Consider the following 20029-nt stretch of genomic DNA (forward strand, 5'->3'; position numbering starts at 1 on the left):
GGCGGAGGCGGCCCCCCGCTCTTTACCTTGCGTTGGTGCAGTCATTGTAGAGGGTCTCGAAGTCCTTCCTGGAGATGAGTTTGCAGCGGTTCACTCCGGGCTGGATGGCGCCCAGTCCCCTCAGGATGCGAACCTGTTCCACATTGCACACCACGGGCGTGATCTCCAGCCGCTTCAGCTTGGTGTAGACGGTGTGCAAGCCCCCCACCAAGTGCTTCAGGAACAGGTCGAAAGCCTGGGGCAGGCAGATCAGCTCGCAGCCCTCCACCGTGAAGGAAGCCACTTTGGCCCCCCTCAGATCCACCATTTTGCACTCATTATTCTGGGGGGTGTTTTCCACTGGGGACGGGGTCGAGTACACGGGTTTCCCGGGGAGGGGCCCGCAGCTGCTGCTACTGCTGCTGCTGCTGCTGCTGCTGCTACTGCTGCTGCTGCTGCTGCTGCTGCTGCTGCCGCTGCTGCCCGCGCTCGCGTTGATGGGGGTGCTGGAGGCGCCGCCGCCGCCAGCGCTAATGCCGCCGCCGCCGCCGCCGCCGCCGCCACCGCCGCCGCTGGCGGTCGCCAGGCTGGGGTTGGGGTTGCAGTTGCTGCCGCCGCCTCCGTTACCCGCGCTGCCGCCGCCGCCTCCGCTGCCGCCGCCGGTGGAGGTGACTGTGGCCGCCGCCGCCGCCGCCGCCGAAGCGATGGGCTCCGGCCGGAACAGAGTTGGCCCTGAGGACGCCGGGGGCCCGATGGACGGAGCCGGAGACGAGGTCGCCGAGGAGGTGGAGGTGGTGGTGCCGGAGGAGGAAGCAGACGTGGAGATCGGGGGTTGAGTGGGGACCAGCTGGGTCGGAGGGATCAAAGCCGCCGGCACTGCCATGGTCACATATAAGGGGAAACAGAAGGAGGAGAAGCGAGGGGAAAAGTTGCCACACGCCCCGGGGAGGGCAAGGGGGAAAAGGGGGGCGGGGGGGAGAAGGAGCTAGGGGGCCACAACAACAACTCTGAGAGAGAACGACAAGGAGAAAGGGAGAGAAGGGGGGAAAAAGGAGGTGAGGAAAAGAAAGAGCGAGCGCAGGAGGGGCGAGCGCGAGAGGCGCTCTAGAGAGAAACGCACAAAAGTGTCCCGCAAGTCGAAATGCGAGTCCTCTCCGGGGGCTGGGATCGGGGGCTGGTTTGGAAGGGGGGGGGGGCGGGGAGGGTGGGCTGTTGTTGTGTGGGTCCCGCTCTAGCACAAAGTTAAGGATGAAGGTGAAAAGGAGGAGATTTGAAGGACTTGGGTTCTCCCTGGCAAGTACATTGATCAAAGATTGAGAGGGGAATGACAGAGAAAATGAGCTGAAAAGTGCAGGCTGCCGGCTGGACGAGTTGTTGTTGTCACACGGTGCAGAGGGGAGGAGCTCCGGAAACTTGAAATACCCTTTGAAGCCGCAAAACCCTCACTCACTAGTATTAACCCAAATTATCCAACCAGGAACTCGGAGCAGGGACTCCGAGAGCGCGAGACCCAGGGAAAGCGAGGGAGCGAGGAAAGGAGGAGGGGAGGGGGAGGATAAGTAAGAAACTATGGGAGGGACGGAGAGGAAAAGCCGGGACATAGAAGTGGCGATCGGAAAGAGGGATCATTGACTTCTTTCTCTTCTACTACCGTTAGACTGCATGTCTTAATATTCCATTTCGTCCGCGAAGACTTGTAATTTTTTCCAAAACCTTCTGAGCAATCGTCTGCCAACTTAAAGAGGAGCCAGAGCGCTCCGAGCTCTCCTTCAAGGATTTAGGATGTATCGCCGCTCTTTTTTTGCAATGAGATATAAATGAAAACACATCTTCTCCCTTCATGATAATTAAGAAATTATTCTGAGGAAAATCCATGTGGAAGCAAAGCGCATGTTTTCTGCATCTGATTATTTTATCTGTCGGTTCGATTATTTATTTGTTTAAAGATAGTGAAAAATTCCAGGAGAGTTTTCAAGTTGTGGGGGAAAAGTCAGTCTGAAATCGCTTAAGAATCATGGAATGCTCTGCATTCAATCCCTCATTTCCTAATAGATTGTGGAAAGAAAGAAATGCTTGCCATGATGTGGATGGTTGAGAATAACTTCACTTTCGCCCCAAAGGCAGGTCAGAAATGCCAATCATACCGAAAGAATTCGAAGAGATAAGGCACCCTTGAAGATTTAGAAAGTGGGGGGGGAAACAGCACACTAATTTTTCTTACCTAAAACTCTGTAATTAATTCACCTGTCTTGCACAGACGCCAACCATCCTCATATCGTTTAAAACCCAAAGCTAGTTGCTAATGTGTTAGGTAACTATATGTGTGTGTGTGTGTGTGTGTGTGTATACACACATCTACACCCACATATATTGTATTTGAAAAGTATCACTGTATTTTGGGAAAGTCCTTCTCAGTTTGTAGAAACATGTTTTGTAAATAATGAAAAGAACAAAAACAAAGCTCGCTAGTTGACTTGTAAAGGCAGAAAGGGTAGCTATGCTTAAAAACATTAGGCTGAGTTTAGACTCTCTTCCTCTTTGCCTTCCTCTCTGCTTTTCTTCCCTTTTCTAACTTGTTGCATGAAAGTACTATTTATTCAAGGATTTTTGACCAACCTGTGATTTGAGCATAGGTCAAGTCTGTTCTCTGTTTATATCTCTAGGAATCTTAAATAATTAGGCTTTAAACCTGTCTGCACATGTTTATTAACTTTACAAGATAGAAACAGAGCTTTAGCATTTGACAGATTTTAAAAATAAACTATTAGCATCAGGTTCACAGTGTAGTGTTGAAATTATTATCACATTTCTTTTTATCATTTTAATTCTTTAACCTTTTTTGAATTTTAGTGTCAAAAGGTGCAGGAAATATTTATAGAGAAATATGGCACTATTGACTAATTAGTCTAAGTTTATACTAAACTTTTTGGGGCATAGCAGTTATATCAGGAGGCTTTCCTGGGTCATAAGAATTCAGAAAATTGATTGTTGCCAAAAAGTAGATTAACTTCTATGAGATAGCTAAAGTGTATACAGTTGTTTTGCCTAGTTAGCCAATGTAGTTTGATATATCCAGAAATAATTTATATTAATTTTCACTCCTCTTATCTGACTTCAGTTAAAAATAGGGATTGGATATATATCACATACATCAGAACACCTCTTTAAGTGTTTATGCCTGTTTTGGACAATATTACCTTTTTTAAAAAAAAAAAAATGCCAGACAACTATGTTAATGAGTAGAGGTGAGGAAGAAGATATTAAGCCCTGAGAAACTAATTTTATTTTGGAATTGCATGCACGACTTTAATAAACTCTGCTCTAGTTTTTAAAATGCTAAACTAGTTTCTTCGTTTTAAATTGTAGACCCACAAATGGAAGAAATCGGAATTAAATGCCCCAGATCTGCTCTAAGCATTCTCGTTTCTCATATTTCCTTAAACTGTCACTCACCTAATACCTGCCACACTCCGAAGCCACGGACAGGAAGTAATGATAGCTGACCAAGCCATAATCCCACCCAGCATCAAAGCAAAGTCCAAATTTTCTGCAGGGAACCCTGCATCTCCCAGCACGTGCTCCATTCAGAGGCAGGGCTTGGGGCGCCTGCCCCTAACTGAATGGGAGCTTCCTTCCCCTCACCCCCCATCTCAGGTCTCTAAACCGTTTTTTAGGAACTACCACTTACCCCGGTGATCAAACAATAGGATTAGAAAAGGCACATAATGCAAATTAAAATATGTAGGAAAGAAAAGCCTGGAAAAATTCAAATTTCTTCATTCCTTTTTATTTTTATTTTTTGGGAAATATTACCAGTGATTAAGGCAAACGGTATTTCATAACAGCAGATAAATCAACTGCACAGATTTCAAATTCCCACTCTTCCTATCCCATCTTTAGGTTTCCAAGCTTTTGTCTTGTTTGTTTATTGTTTTACATCTCTGTTTGGTTCAGGTCCTCTCCTTCCATGTCCTCCTCTCCAACCTGCACTCAATTTGCATAAGCATAATTCAAAGTACTGTAACTGATATTAGAAAATTCTCCCTGTGTGTTGTGAAGACGTATTGTGCTAAAATCAATAAGACTGTTTAAAATTCAAAGACCTGCAAATTGTTCTGTTTGTCCTTTGATAGGGCCTATGCTGATTAAAATGCTACCAAGAAAGCTTAATTGCTGCACTAATTAAGAAGTCTTTAATTTCTTTCCTAGGATATCGTTTGAAGCTAAGCTTGTACCAGTTTAGGGAAGGTATTTTCTTCCCTCCCTCTGCCCCCTCCTGGCCCCTCCCTTCCCCTTCCCCCTCCTTCCGTGCCCCCGAAGACATCCCTGTGAATGGAACTAATAGAGAGAGTGGTCTCAGGGCTCACCATCTATTACTTAACAAAAATCGGCACAGGAGACAGAGTTCAGTGCAGTAGGAAATGCAGTTTTGAGAAGAGCTGTAAGGTCGCAGGAGACAGTGAGAAAATACAGACTAGCTGTTGCAGCAAAAGTCCCGGTGAATACCTGGATAACAACAGACACTTTAGCCTGAAGATGAGGGCATCCTATTTGGTTAAAAGGGACAGTGACAAGGAAATGCTTCTGTTGAATCAGGGAAACATAAAAATATACTTTCAAAACCTGTGCTTTAAAAACGAAGAATAAATCTGTAGAAAGGTGGACTTAGAGTTGGGATTTGGTAAGTATCATTTTATTTTATGAGTATAAAACCATGAATTCTATGGGGATTCATTTTTGACCCTTTTTATAACCCAGGGAGGCATAGCACTGTATTACATCCATTCCATCCTTATCTATTGACCTATTTTATTCACTGATTTCTCAAGTGGGGAAACTGACTAAATGATTTCACAAAGCTTTCTCTGTAATCAATAGTCATTTTAAAGTTATATTCATGCTGCATTATAATTCTGGTAAATGACTGCAAAGCAGAGGATTGTAAGAAAGATACAAATATTGACGAAGCCAGGATAAGTCATGTCTTTAAATCTTTAGGGTTTCAATATAGCAATTGATATAATTAAGATTGAAAATGTGGATTTCATAGAATATTAAAAAAAACCTAAAATGTTCTAATAACTTAAAGGCAATACATATCTGAATGTTTCTCGAATATCTCAAAATTTCCTGAAATCTTTGAGTATCCTCTTTTTATAGCATCACTAAATGAAGCAGAAACAATTTGGGAATATGCAGAAAGGACAACAAGAAAAGGTTCCTTGCAATTTTATTCTTTTAATTTTTCCCCAAGTTCTATTAGAAGTATGAACAGAAAAATACAGATGTATACCTCAGATATATACTGAATTCCTTTCAGTGACAGGACAAGGAGATAACATGCTTAATAGATTCAAAGGGAGACTTACCATTCCGAGCACGACGTCACTCTAATTATGTTTACTCTAATTGAAAGCAAGGTTTTTTGGAATCTGAAATTACTTTCAGAATTCTTTTTTAAATAATGCAAGTGGATCAAATGTTGATCACAAGCATTTCAATCTTTCAAAATGTATTGGAAAATTAAATGAAAAGTGGAGTTTGGTACAAACAATGCCCCAGGGCAAAAAACAACTAACACTAGATTTTCCAGTCCAGCCATAACACAAATCAATTTGAGCACACTTCTATGGCCAGACTGCCAGATTGTTATGACTGCTAATTCACTCAATCAAAGAGTGCATTAGCACACCCGGCACAAATAGCTTTCACAATAGGGTGCACTTCTGAACAATTCTAAGATATATCACAACGGCGAAGTAAAGAGGAAGATGATTTTTACATCTGCGTATTTACTAATGGACCTGTTTCCTTAATAGAAAAAAAAAAAAAAAAAAAGAAAGACAAACTTCAGGCAGAGGTTTATAAAGGAGCTCTCCAAGTTTGGCAAATCTAGAAAGATAACAGGGTACCAGTAGTTGACTGACTTTGTTAAACGTTTCTCAGGAGAGAGTCCAAAATTGATGTTTGCACTTCAGTAGTAAATCATTGAAGATGGAGAAATTATGCCAAGTAACTCTCTCAAGCCTTTTTAACTCAGACACACGGCCTCACCAATCAGCTCAGCAGATAAACCCTGACTACCTTAAGCAAAGACTTCCCTACTTTTACACTTTCTGTCTCTGCTCTCCCCACCTGGGGTTCCAACTTCTGACTTTTAGTGTCTCATTTCTACAGTCTCCCTCTTTTCCAGCTCCTGTCCCTCCTCAAACAAGGAATAAGACTTTTATCTCAAGGATACATTCTCTAATCAGGTGCAGAGAGCTTGGTGATAAATTACCCAAAGGACAGAAGGTGGGGAGCTGAACACATTATAACTTGAAGCACTCAAACTTTTTATTACAAATTGCCGTTCTTAATAAAGCAGTGGTCAAAATGGTCATAAGTAACTCTGACTTGTTTTCTAGCATGGAAATGCATGGACCATATATGTATGCTTACTGAACACATGTAGTAATCACCTATTCATGTTCACATTTACATAGATGTCAGAACCAAATGGCACAATTTGGCAGTACTGTTCCTCTCTCCCTAATCTTCTATCCTCACCCAGTTTTCTCCTGGTTCAAAATGAAGGTGACATGTTGGCCGAAAATACTTTGCTGGTTATGGAGCATACTGTAAGAAATCTCTAAACCCATGTCTGGGGAGAGAAAGGAGAATAGTTAGAGGAGCAAAGAGGAGAACAGTTACAAAGAAAAAAATCATCATGGAATGGTTTTCCTTACTCCAAACTGCATCATTTCTACAACAAGTAGTCAACTCTCCATGATAATTTGGTTATACTTTCCCATCACTACTTACTTCCAGTGTTAAGTATCCTAATTCCATCTGGGGGTTGGTATTAAGAGTTGCACAGGCAAATATTTGATTAAAAAAAAAAAAACCACAGTGAGATCATTTTAGAGTTGTATCATAAAAGGAAGCAGCAAAAATAATGATATAAATTGAGATTAATTCCCTTCATCTCTTAAATGGTAAGAGGGATGGCAGACTGGATTGAAGGTCAAAAAGTCAGGCAGATATTTAAATCCCTAGTTTTCTAGGAACTATTGTACCTTCAATTGCACCTTTTCATATATGGCATTTTCTAATTGTCATACTCCTTTCTTTTTAAATAGCCAAAAGCTCATTTTTCTCTAAAGAATATCAGCATTAAGATGTATGAGTTGCTCGAGGGATACATAGTTGGGAACGGGGGTGGGGGGTGGGGGGTGGGGGGTGGAAAGAAGTCTTATGTAGTGTAAATGCATGTTTAATTTAAAACATAAATTATGGTGTGATTTTGCAATGTTAGGAGAAATGTATTAAACTTAATTATAAAAGTTTCTACTGATTCACTGTCTGCTTTTCTGTTTTTGTTTTAACTTATTATCTTGGTCTTTTTTCTTTCTCTTTGCTTTATTAAATAAAAGAAGAGGTCATTGTCCAACAAATAGCCTATAAAAATTGTTCTATTTGAAGTCAGAAATTTCAAGGATAGTTAAAAAAGAATAAACTGTTTATTTATTTATTGCCCTTCAGAACAAAGAGATTTTTTTTTTTTTTTAAGTTGAAAGAATAACAATTGCCACCTTCCAGCTCGAGATCTTGTATGTCAAGTTTCAGCCCAGAGCAAATTTTTACAACAAGTTATAAACCCCCTGTAACAGAGGGGGTTTATTATAATGGAAGTGCTGACACAACCTTAACTATAGCGTTGTAAACAACTATGCTATAATATCCATTAAGCAGAAAGAAAAATAAGCTGGCTGATCAATAATTTATACAAAGAGTACCAACTGCAGACATAATAACTGTAATGTTTGCAAAGCAATCTCTCCGCTCTCCAGGCTTAACAGTAAACGCAAACTAGCAATGCTGTTAATTTCCAACTCCTACAGATAAGAATACAAACAAATTACTTAAAATTATATTTTGCTCAACATTTAGCATGCCTCGATGGGATAAAATAAAATTTAATTATGATGCAACTTGTGCCGGATGCAAAGCTGTTTTGTTTTCCAGCACATTTTATTATGAAAGGACATTCATTTGGAACATCAATTATGGGGAAATAGTGTGTTTCAGTGAGTTGACTTGGGTCAGGCAGGCTCTTCTAAGAGTTATTCAGACATGGAAACAGATTGACACTGTTTAACTTCAAAGAAAGTTACAGGGTTTTACAGAGTCACAACCTGAAATACAATCCTGCAAGCTCTGATCCAAGTCAACTGTCAGTAAAAACACACCTTGTCATTAGAGTTCATGGGAAAAAGACATTGGTTTGGAAAATGTGGCCATGGTGAGCAACCAGTGAATCTTGGAGTGCTCAATTAATGGTAAACCTCTTTTGTATGGGAGCTAGATGGGTCATTTCTACCTAATAAATGTAGAGCATAAAATGTGAGCATTATTTTCTTTTCTGGAAAATTTGAAAAATAGAATTTACTTTGAAAAATAGTATTCGTTACTGCTTTGCTTTTTATAGTGTTCACACAGGTGTGTCATGTTGATGTTTTTGTTTTTGTTGATGGGTTTTAAAGCAGGAAAAGAGGATTTGAGAGGAGTCAAAGAAGGGAATAGAGTTGAAAGATACCAAAGTGCTCACGATGTACATACTAGAGGTTGAACCAGACTGTACATTTCTGAGGTTCACACGGCCATCAGTCTTTTTGTCTGTTCATTTCCTGGGGGTGTGTGGAACCCAGTAGAATGAAGAGACTTTGCTATCAGAGTTGGGAAATGGTGTATTACCCTGTGAGCAATTGCACTTAGAAAGGAACCAGTAATTTATATGAGAAGTGTTTAAGATTGCCTGCTCATGCAGTGATCCATGCCAGGTCAGTTCCAGTAATGCCAGAAAACAAAAGGAGGTGCACATCCCTGGGAAAGAGACACCTTATATGCCTTAAGAGCTCGTGAGGGGAAGCACTAAAATGCCATTTTCTCAAATGAACTGGTCATTACCATTTAAAATCCTGAGGGCTGTGAGACTGGGGAGGAGAGAAAGAATTTTTCTTTTGATTTAACAGGGCTCTGAAGTCCTAGTTTTTAAGGGGAAGGTATTTTGTTGTGATTGTCTCAGACCTATGCTTTAGCAAAGGTTAAATCCTGAGACGGAGACGCATTTTTGAAGAACGGAATGGAAAATGATGAACACAACTGCTCTGAGAATGTACCTGGCCATCTAAAAAAATAGCACAAATGAACTTATTTACAAAACAGAAATAGACTTACAGGCATAGAAAACAAACTTATGGTTACCAAAGGGGATGTGAGGTGGGGTGCGGGGGGAGAGATAAATGAGGAGTTTGTGATTAACATACACACACTACTATATATAAAATAGGTAACCAACAAGGACTTACTGTAAAGCACAGAGAAGTACACTCAATATCTTGTAATAACCTATAATGGAAAATAATCTGAAAAAGAACACACACATATATATGTATGTATAACTGAATCACTTTGCTGTACACTTGAAACTATCACACACTGTAAATTATCTATACTTCAACTAGTAAAAATAAGACAGAAATTAACCGTTTAAAAAATTACCAGTACAGAGAGTAATACAACGCTCTACTGATAATGTCTTCACCAAGTTCGAAGTTGTTGTTATTAATTTTTTACTTGGGTAGATTATCCCAGATCAACCCCTCACTCCACCAATTTTCGGAGAGGACTGTGGGATACTAGCAGGGTGTTATATAAGAAACTACTTTCTGAGAATTCTTCACAGGCCTCTTTATTCTTGTTTAACATAATCAAAGTACAGACTCTGAGCGTACTCAGGGAAGGGGTTGCACTACTGCCATCCTCAGCCTCATGCTTTCCCCATGTGTTGCAAAGTCATTTTAGTTTTTGAACCAGAGTTCAGTTCATTCACATGTCCAGCATAGCCCCACTTGTGTATTTAAAGAAAGAACTAAAGAAAACAACTATTTCCTGTATAAGTCAGATTTTATAATTTATTGATTGGCTCAAGATTCAGCACATCCAGGAATCTTTGCAGATAATAACTGTCACCATACATTCCGATGGGTAAGGCAATTATCTTAGGCTTTTACACTTGTTGATATGTTTCTCTTCAGGTGGTCTCAAGTCATTTCCATTCCTTTCAGATAGAGAATATAATGCTTAGCACTTGCTGGGTGCTCAGTAAAAGTTAGCTGGATAATTAAAACTGCTTCTACATTATTCCACCCATTTCCTTTGTCCCCAAGTTGTATAAACTGCTCATTCCCCAAATAATATATCATTTGATTCAGACCAGGATATTGCAGACTAACAAAATTTTAGTTATGCTCATTTTTGTTCTAATATATAGCTAATTTAGGAAAATTCTCAAGGCAAAAATCTCGAGATGCGAATAAATTGGGTTTCAAAGAGCTGGAAAAGAGATTTTTAGTCCTATAACAAAGGCTCGTATCTGGGACCCATAAAGAAAGAATCTTGTTAGTCATTCAAGGAGCCATTGAGGAGTCTTCATCAAGACTGAAAATATAAGTGAAAGTATACTCTGAAGTGCTGCTACAGATGATGAGGAAAAGTATTTAAGTTTGTGTGTGAAAGAAACTCTACTTCCCAAATGTGAGTAAGCAGAGGGGGTATGCAAGAATTTGTATGGTTTTGTTTTAACACTGCCATCACTTCAATATTCATAACAAAGCTCATTTATTTGTGTACTGATTGTATACTGGTTGCTGAGGATGTAAAGAAGAAAAAGATATTCATCCTGATCAGAATTTCATATACATTATCTCAGTTGAGTCTTTTGACCATAACATCATTGAAATTTCCCATTAGGGGAGTCCGCAGATCATCTAATCCTTGGATTGCAGATTTCATTTGCCATTTCCCCTTCCAGTGACCATGCTTGAAATCACAAATGGTTCTCTGCTCTTCCCCTCAGAGCTCAGAGGCAAGCTCAGAACATTCCCAGTCCGTTGCACTCATCTCTGATCTTGCAAAAGAGGAAATTAACAATTAGCAAAATATGAGAACTTCCCTTTATACTCACAGGAGTTGAGGCCTAAGACAGGTATTAGATTCAAATCCTCATTGATTTTCTTTCCCCTAGCTATCCTTGAAGGAGACTATTTTGACATAAGGAAAGGAAAATATTTTTTTCATTTCATATGTAAGGGAACTGAGAAAATAATAGACTGACACATTTGGATCTAGACTCATGCTTCTCTGCCTGTTTCTACCCCTGTATAATGCATTTCTATAAGGTCTAATAGAGCCACTAGATGTGTTCTCAGTGACTGCTTAGATGTATGTGCTTATGTACTACAATGCATCATGATTAGAAGGGAGAATTCTAAAAAAGAATTGGGGAAATACTGTTATTTCAGGAACAAGATTTTGAGATCTTGAGAAATACTTAATCAGTTTGTGACGTTAGAAAGTTAGTCAAACTGTAAAAACCCCTGGGGTTCCTTGACTTTTGTGACTACCCCTGGTTTCCTTAGGTTAGAACATGGCAGTATCCACCAGTAAAAGTCACCTGTTGAAGTGCTTTGCAAAATCAGGTATCAAACCTGCAGTCGATCGTGTAAACACATTACTTATCTGTAGTGCCTTACTAGCCTTGGTTTGCTTTTCCACAGAGGACTAGACAGCCTCTTTCTCCTATCCTTTTTTTAACCTGGTTTCAGAAAGTTCACTCTCTACTTCTTTTCCGAGAGATGATTCAGGGATCACTCACAAGCAATTCCCAGCAGAGCAATACCATGCCCTCCGGCTGCCCCATTTAAATTGTCTGAACTGCGTGGCTTTTTCATTTACTCTCCCTTTAGAGTGAAGCTGCAAAGTCAAGAAGACTTGAATGGCCTTGTGTCTTCAAAGAAGCGCCTTGAGCTCTGGAATGCAACAGAATGGGAGAAACCACTGAACAACAGGAAGTGTCAACAACGTGGCAGGAACGCCTGGGCAGGTGATTAGGGCCTTACTTTAGGTATTTTCTAGAACAAGGCCACCAACTCAGCTGAACAAGAAGATGGATCTTTTTCCCACAGAAACTAATTTAACTGATTTTTGAAACATTGATAACAGTGTGTGCATAAATTTAAGTACATACTTTCCAGGCTATTCTTTGTTATACTTTTATGTAAGTGATTTGATTGACAAATTAATGATAATTATTACTAAAGAAGAATTAAAATTTCCAATAGTCTGAATTTTGATCCTAACAGAAAGCTTTGGACCTTGACCAGATAAAGCATTAAAAAAGACATAAGATCAAATTAATTTTAATAGCTAAAACTCATTTACACTTATTTGTAATCTATTTCAAGCTTAAGTTAAAGGAAAACTAAAATGTTCCTAAATACTATATGCAAAGAGTAGCATTTGGAAGTTTAATTACTTCTAAGCACAGAATATGAAAACGTGGAATTAATAATTATAATTGATAAGCTTCATTGTAAATATAATAGGTATCAGATGGTGCATTCAGTAACTAAACAAACAGCATTTTATATGCAAATGTAAAGAAATAAACTCATGTCTTCAATGTTGCTTTTAATCTTCATATTTAGGAATAATCATCATCAGTTTCTTGATAAGTTTTCTTAGCCAAATGTCCTCATAAATCTGACTACCACTTATTGAATATCCAAAAGAAGCCTCCCAATCAGGAACTGTCAAAGGTAAATATACAATGTGATGTTTATACGTACTGGATTTATGTATGTTAATATGGTTAGCCATCATGAGACATAAGATATTCAAAATCAACAACAAAGTAATGCTGTATTTGAAGTCCTCTAGATGTGAAAGGCACTTACTGTGATCATTTTTAAAAATCATATTTTCTCTAAAAATGTACTTATATTTTTATAGTTTTATAATCTCTTATTATAACATGATCGATAAAATATCTTTTCACAGTTGTTTAGATACACAGAAACAGTTTCAAGGAATTTCTTTACAGCACCCACACATACTCCCACATGCCTATTTTCAGAATTTTCAAAATAGCAATTACTTCTTTAGATTTATAGCCTATAACTCATAGTACTTTTGGTATCCAAAAGTTACTTTTTGTTTCCATTTAAGTAATTTCAGTCTAAAAGCACTTAACAATCATAATAACATGGCAAAAGTTTGTTTTGTAAACACTTCATTATCAGCCTTTGTTTTCTGCTATAATGCTTTAAAAATATCTTCTGCTGTATAAAGGACATTTTTGCAAAAAGGCAGCTCAAAACTTGTCCTTCCTTTCCTTTCATTGATCTGTTGCCTCTGAGGTAATATGAACAGCTATCTCCAGCTCTCCCACAGGCAGGCTGAACATAATAATAAGGTAGTGTTACAGGCCTATATCTATGAATGATTATACAAGGTGCCAGTTCTTTTCCATTAAAGATAAGGTAGCAAAGATACTATAGAGAAGAAAACTGGTTAGCACAAACAAGGGAGGGCTTCTGACTTTAAGATTTCGTTATTTCTCTGGTAACCATTGAGTTTCTCTTGCAGTTGGGTTTCCAATAAGGTGAAGGCGCCCTCTGTAGGAGACTCCCAGTAAATGCCGCTTCTCTATACTTGGGTGACGACATACAATTTGTTTTTTTCCCTCTTCTCCAATTTATAAACAAACAAACAAACACGGTATTCTGTGTTAACAAGTTTGAACTCTATAAATCTTAGAGGGAAATTAGTATAAAGCCTGCAATCAGCTATGCAAATCTAGTGCATTTTCTAAATGAGAGAAATTGAACACTAAGAAAGCTGTACAGCATATTGGTGTTTGATATTTACTGACATCGTGGTATGTAATAGGATGGGTACTATAAATTCAGAGGAGTTGCTGAAACAGAAAGACAGAAGGTCTTTCTTGGCATAGTTGAGTGAATAGTGGATCTAAACAGAAGAATCCACATGCGGAAAGACACATTCCCCACCGAATAAATACACCTCCCCAAAAGGTCCTCTTATATCTTCTTATAAAGGTTACCATAATGCAGATTCATTATCAGTCCCACTGGGTAGCACATAGCTCAGTAAGAAATTGCTTTTGTTAACATGCTCCTAGAAAGAGATTAGCTGTTTCACTGGATCTCTTGGGGCTCTTTGAAATTTTGGGAATTCTCTCTGTAATTTAAAATGGAAGTTAAAGCCAATGTGAATAGACTAGGGAAAATCTCACAAATTAAACCTCTCCATCTGGAAGTTTCTTCATCACTCATTGCAAAAGTACAAGCTGAAATCACTTTTGGTACAGGTAGGAGAGATTACATCAGCGATGAAGCAATTACATGTATACTAATGCTTTAGGAATTATGCATTTTCGTTGCAAAGAAAAAGACCGAAAATTTAAATTCAGAGCAGCAATTTGGATTTAATTTTTGGTCTTTATTGACTTTGCATATTACTTAGAGTTTATCACTGAAGCCATCTATTTACATTTTCTGGGCTATGACTTTAGCCCCTATGGAATGTGTATAGGAGAGGCTAGTATCACCTGTATTGTAAATTAGGGGATGAACAGATGGGCATGGAGAATAAAAGTAGGGAATATCTGCCTCCTTTTACCTACCCGACCTCATTTGTCCTTCAATATCAGCTCAAGCATCCCCTTCTCCGAGGATCTATGCTCCCATAGCACTGGGTACATACCTCAACCAAAACAATAACAATTACGGAGAGATTACTATAGCCTGGCACTGTGTTAAATATTTTATATAAATTATCTCATTTAATCCTCACAGTACATGAGAAAGGTAGGCAATTACTATTATCCCAAAACAAATATGAGGAAACTGAGGCTTGAGAGGTTAAATTACTTGCCCAGTCTACCCCAGGGCCTGCTTTCTTTCCCACTATGATGTACTCCCTTCTGAATCTCTTATTTTCCCACCTGACTATCTTTCACACGCTCAACTTATTTGCATCTCTGGCTTCCTAACACAACTGCCTGGTGAATCCCCAGCCACAACTCACACAGCAGTCTGCTGTCCCTCTGGATGGCTGAGCATTGCTAAAGATGCTTCCATCGCTATGCAGATTAGTATTCTTAATTACTCATGACTCTTAGTTGCCAGCTTTAAATTTAAGCTACTTTATCCAGAAAGGGTGCTGAAGGAGCTCATGTCATCATGTTAATAGGTTGGTCAGGTCTCCAGTTGGTCTCAGAGATGACTACAGCCAGAGATTCAAACCTTACCTCATATCATTTCTGATCCCTAAAGACACATTTTTCTAGATGCCTTCCTCAGTTTCTCAGTCTGGCTTCTTCCCACACAGCTGCATTCATGGTACCTAGCGGCCACCATGCCCGGTGCTTCTAACTCTACCACCAGAGATGGATTGAGTTTAGCTTTCCTGATCCCTAAGTTCAGAAATCCAAGACAGGGCTTTGATTGAGTCACCTTGGGGCAGATATATATTTCTGGGTGAAGAAACTTGTCAAGGGCAGTATTAGATACTGGTTAAGAATGTATGGGATGTGAAGTAACACACCTAGAATTCAAAACCTGGTCTGTGTGTGACCTAGGACAAGTTTCCATCTTGTGCCTCCATTTCCTTGTCTGAAAAAAGGAGATAATAATTGTACCTATTTCATTGCATTTTTATGATGATTAAATAAGTTAATATAAAAAACTTTGACTTGTGCCTGGTTCTGGATACGTTAGTTATCACTGATTGTACAGGTCTTGGGATTGAGACAAATATTCACTCACAGTTCACTCACTGTAGCCAAAGAGACAGAGTAATTTAAGAGCATTGAAGCTCACCCTTGAGGGATATGCTGAACGTGGAGGCTGGGGAGTTTTCTAGAAGGGGGACACTTTTCCAGAAGAAAGGTTGAGAAGTGCTAGACAGACAAATCATCAGAGGCCTGCTATACAACTCTGAAAATGTATCATCTCCTGTACCAATAGAGGACCATTCAATAATCCTTTGATGTGCCCTTGATCAGCTCCATCTTGTCTTCCCTTCAGTGATAATTCTAAATCTTCCTCTAATGCTAGACCCCACTCCTCATGTACTCGATCTGTATTCTCTAATGACACTCCTTTTGGTGCAACAGGAAATTTATGATTGTCAAGTCTTTACCTTTTCTTGCTTGGATGTTGCTAGAGCCCCCTCGCTGACTCCCTTTCCCAATCTTGCCCTTCATCCATCTACACTATTTTTGGATCCACACTGGAACTTGAATACATCTTCCATGTAAATCTGGCCATGCAGTCCATATACTTCAAACTCTTCAATGGAGCCCTGTCTGCCCTGGCCCCCAAGATCGGCCCCCTGGGTCTGTCTCCAAAAAAAGTTGGTGATGACATCACCAAGGCATCTGATGATGGGAAGGGTCTGAGGATTACAGTGAGACTGACCATTCAGAACCGACAGAATGAAGTCCAAGATAGTACTGACCTAAAAACCTTCTTTTCCTTTTCTGTTTTGTATTTGAATACTCTCATGTGTGATTTTTATTTTAGAAAGTGTAAAGTGCTGAATTTGTAAATTAAATCATGCTATTCCTGTGGTAAAAATACTTCTATTGCTTCTTATTAGACTTTGAACAGCACTCTGTTCTCTTTCTTGATAGTGTTTTTCATAACTTTTAATTTTCCATTGGATTGTTAACTTTTTTCTTGTGTGACTGTATCTACTGGTAATAAGTTCTTTTAGCACATTTCTATTTTATTCCTTATTGTATTCTCTGTACAGTATAGTAATTACATATAAAAGGTATACAGTATTCATTGAATGATAAATGGCCTACTACAAGTAATATGTATATACCATGTTATTTCACATATCTGGCTTTTTGCTTATGAGTACCTCTTCCAGAATTTATTTGCTTAGCTAACTCTTTCTCCCCTTTCAGGATAACTCTCCAGGAAAGATTCTCCAAACCTACAAAAGAGAAAACTATCTCATGTCTATGCTATCACATTATCCTGTGTATATCTATTTTATTATTTATTATGCTTTATCTGTCTGTCTTCATTAATGACAGGGAATGGGTCTCAATCATTTCTTAATCATCTCTTAACATGATGCTTAACATAAAACAATCCTCAAATTGAATTTTGCTTTGTTCAAGGTACAGATTAATCTCCACCTGAATGACAAAACAAATTTTGAATGAATGAAATATTAAGGAATAAATGAATTAAATATTGCATTATACCTTTTCTTTAATAATTTCCTAATAATTTGAGCCTAAATGCTTTTCTTATCATTTATTTTATATACTATTTAGTTACTAATTCAATGTCTTGTGAAATCTATTAAAATTATTGCCTTGAACTACTATTTTTACCTTGGGAAGTTTAAATTTTGAATGGGTTTTATCTCATTTTTTCATCTCATCAGCTAGAGAATGGGGGTTGTCCTATATAATCCCAGAAAATGGCACACATGCATGTAACAAGCATAGGTTCATTAGATTCAGTTAGGATAGATTTGAAGTATGTGTAAATTCGGAGACATTTAGAATATCTTGTCTACTATTATAGTTAACTTTTTCTGCATAACAATACAACCCAGAACTTTGTGGTTTAAAAAAAAAAAAAAACTCACTAGTGCATTTATTTTGTGCTTTTATGGGAAGGCTGGGATGGTACTTCCAGTCTGGGTCAGCTCAGCTGAGTTGTATGTTTTACAGTGGCTTCTTTATGTGTCTGATGATTAGCAGATTAGTTCAGCTGGGGTTTCACCAGGCAGTTGTGTTAGCTGTGAATATTCTTGTACATGTTAACTGGTGGACGTATGCAAAACATTCTCTAGGTATTATGGACTGAATTGTGTCCCCCAAATTCAAATTCACATGTTAAAGTCTAAACACCCAATGTGACAATATTTGGAGATAGAGCATTTAGTGGGTAATTAAGATTAAATGAAGTCATTAAGGTGTGGTCTTAATCTGATAGGATTGGTCAACTTATAAGAAGAGGAAGAAAAAGGAAGGCCATGTAAGAACACAGCAAGTAGGCAGCTGTCTGCAAACTAGGAAGGGTGCTCTCCCTAGAGACCAATCAGCTGGCATCTTGATCTTGGACTTCCCAGCCTTCAGAACTGTGAGAAACAAATTTTCTGTTGTTTAAGCCACCCAGTCTATGATATTTTTTATGGCAGCCTGAGCAGACTTAGACACTAGGGTATATACCTAGGAGCAGACTTGCATAATTGTAGGGTGTACACATCTTCAAACTGATTAGATAAGGTCAATTGTTTTCCAAATTATTATATCAATTTACATTTCAAAAGTTGTTCTACATCTGTCATAATACCTGATAATCTGAAACTTTTGAAATTTGGCATCCAGGTGGGTATGAAATGGAAACCAACTGCAGTTTTAATTTACATTTCCTTATTACAAAGTTTGAGAATTTTCTCATATGCTTTTGGCCTTTTGGATTTCTTTCTGTCAAATGTCTACACTTTTGCCCATTAAGAATTGTACCATTTATGTTTTTCTTTTTGATGCATAGAATTTATTTATGTATTCTGAATACTAATTCTTTGGCAGTTATATTTGTTGAAAATTTATTTCCCCCACTCTGTGGCTTGTATTTTCTTTGGGATAGTTTTTGATGAACAGACATTCTTAATTTGAATGTAGTATTCTTGAATATATTCTTGAATGTATGCATTCTTTTCTTTATAGAATTCTCTTTTTGTGTCTTGCATAAGAAATTTTCCCTACCCTAAGAGCACAAAATTATTCTTTAGTTTTTAAAAAAATTTTGATTTTTCCTTTATACATTTAAGTCTTTAATATAGTAGAAACTGATGGTTTTCACAGCAGAGATACGTGGGTGGGGAGAGGTGGGCAAAGGGAGTGCTACTGGCATCTAGTGGGGTAGAGGCCAGGAATGCTGATAAATATCCTACAATGCACAACAAGGAATTATCCAGACAAAAATGTCATAAAAGCCAAGACTGAGGAATTCTTAGAGTAGTGGTTTATATAATACAACTTTAACCAGTATTCTTAAATACTTTATGTGTGCTTTAAAAGAAAGTATATAATTGTGGGTGTAATTGGGTTCTGTGTTCTATGGGCTTCTTTAAGTTAACCTTGTTAATTTTGTGGTTCAAGCTTTCATAATTTTACTGATTTTTTGACTATATGATTTATCATTATTAAGAAAATTGTACTACAATCTCCCACTATGTAAATTAGTCTAGTTCTTATAGGTCTGTGATGTCTTGCTTTAAATAATTTGAGGTCTGTTGTTAGGTGAAACAAGATTAGAACTCGTCTGTCTTTCTGGTGATTTGAAATGTTATTTTTAAGTGACTATCATTTTCTCTGCTAATACATTTTTCCTTAAGTCTATTTTGTCTAATATATTTTTATAAACACATCTGGCTTTTAAAATTTGCTTAGCATTCATCAGTTATAATCCTTACAATCCATTTATTTTATCTTTTCAGTGTTGTTATATTTTAGGGTGTCTCTAAACACTATGGAGCTCTCTTCCTCCCTCTCTTCCTTCCTTCCTTTCTTCTTTCCTTCCTTCCTTTCTCTCCCCCTCACTCTCACTTTCTTTCTGTTACCAATTGATATGTTTTTTAAATTGTGATAAAATACATATACCATAAAATTTAGCATTTGTACCATTTTTAAGTGCCCAGTACAGTCATGTTAACTATATGTACATTGTTATGTACTAGATCTCTAGTATCTTTTCATCTTGCAAAACTGAAACTCTGTGCCCATAAACAACAACCCCCATTTCCCCCTCCCCGCCAGCATCTGGTAACCACATTGTACTTTCTCTTTCTATGAGTTTGACTGCTTTAGATACCTCACCTGAGTGGAAGCATTTGGTGTTTGTATTTTTGCGACTGGCTTATTCCACTTAGCATAATGCCCTCAAGATTTATCCATGTTGTAGCATATGACAGGATTTATTTCTTTTTTAAGGCTGAATAATATTCCGTTGTATGTATATTCTACATTTTCTTTTTTCTGAGAGAACATATTTATTATTTTAAATAAATTTTTTTTCCCCAAAGTCTTTGGTATGCACTTTGATACAAATAGCTCTTACATATGGAGGGAGATGTTAAATAGTTTCAAACAGATGGAAATGAAACG

At 38.2% G+C, this 20029-nt stretch overlaps 1 protein-coding gene and 1 long non-coding RNA gene across 6 annotated transcripts in view; one reads left to right on the top strand and one right to left on the bottom strand.

The window, feature by feature from the left end:
- Positions 1-1310, bottom strand: part of DACH1 (dachshund family transcription factor 1) — a 412485-nt gene extending 411175 nt beyond the window's left edge. The window contains exon 1 of one of the 3 annotated variants that reach the window (XM_082365964.1): positions 27-1310. In XM_082365964.1, the coding sequence (XP_082222090.1) occupies positions 27-862 (836 nt within the window). In that variant the 5' untranslated portion in view covers positions 863-1310. The remainder of the gene's footprint in view (positions 1-26) is intronic. The other 2 variants (XM_082365963.1, XM_082365962.1) reach the window with 2 other exon arrangements.
- LOC309615936 overlaps positions 1-20029 on the top strand; it is a 126842-nt gene that overhangs the window by 19048 nt on the left and 87765 nt on the right. Inside the window, exons 1-2 of one of the 3 annotated variants that reach the window (XR_014237152.1) lie at positions 1560-12620; positions 17853-17999. This is a non-coding gene — a long non-coding RNA (uncharacterized lncRNA). Of the gene's footprint in view, positions 1-1559; positions 18000-20029 lie in introns of those variants that run through there. The other 2 variants (XR_014237153.1, XR_014237151.1) reach the window with 2 other exon arrangements.

The sequence above is a fragment of the Balaenoptera borealis genome (genome assembly GCF_965194805.1).
Source record: "Balaenoptera borealis genome assembly, chromosome: 18".
Taxonomy (NCBI): domain Eukaryota; kingdom Metazoa; phylum Chordata; class Mammalia; order Artiodactyla; family Balaenopteridae; genus Balaenoptera; species Balaenoptera borealis.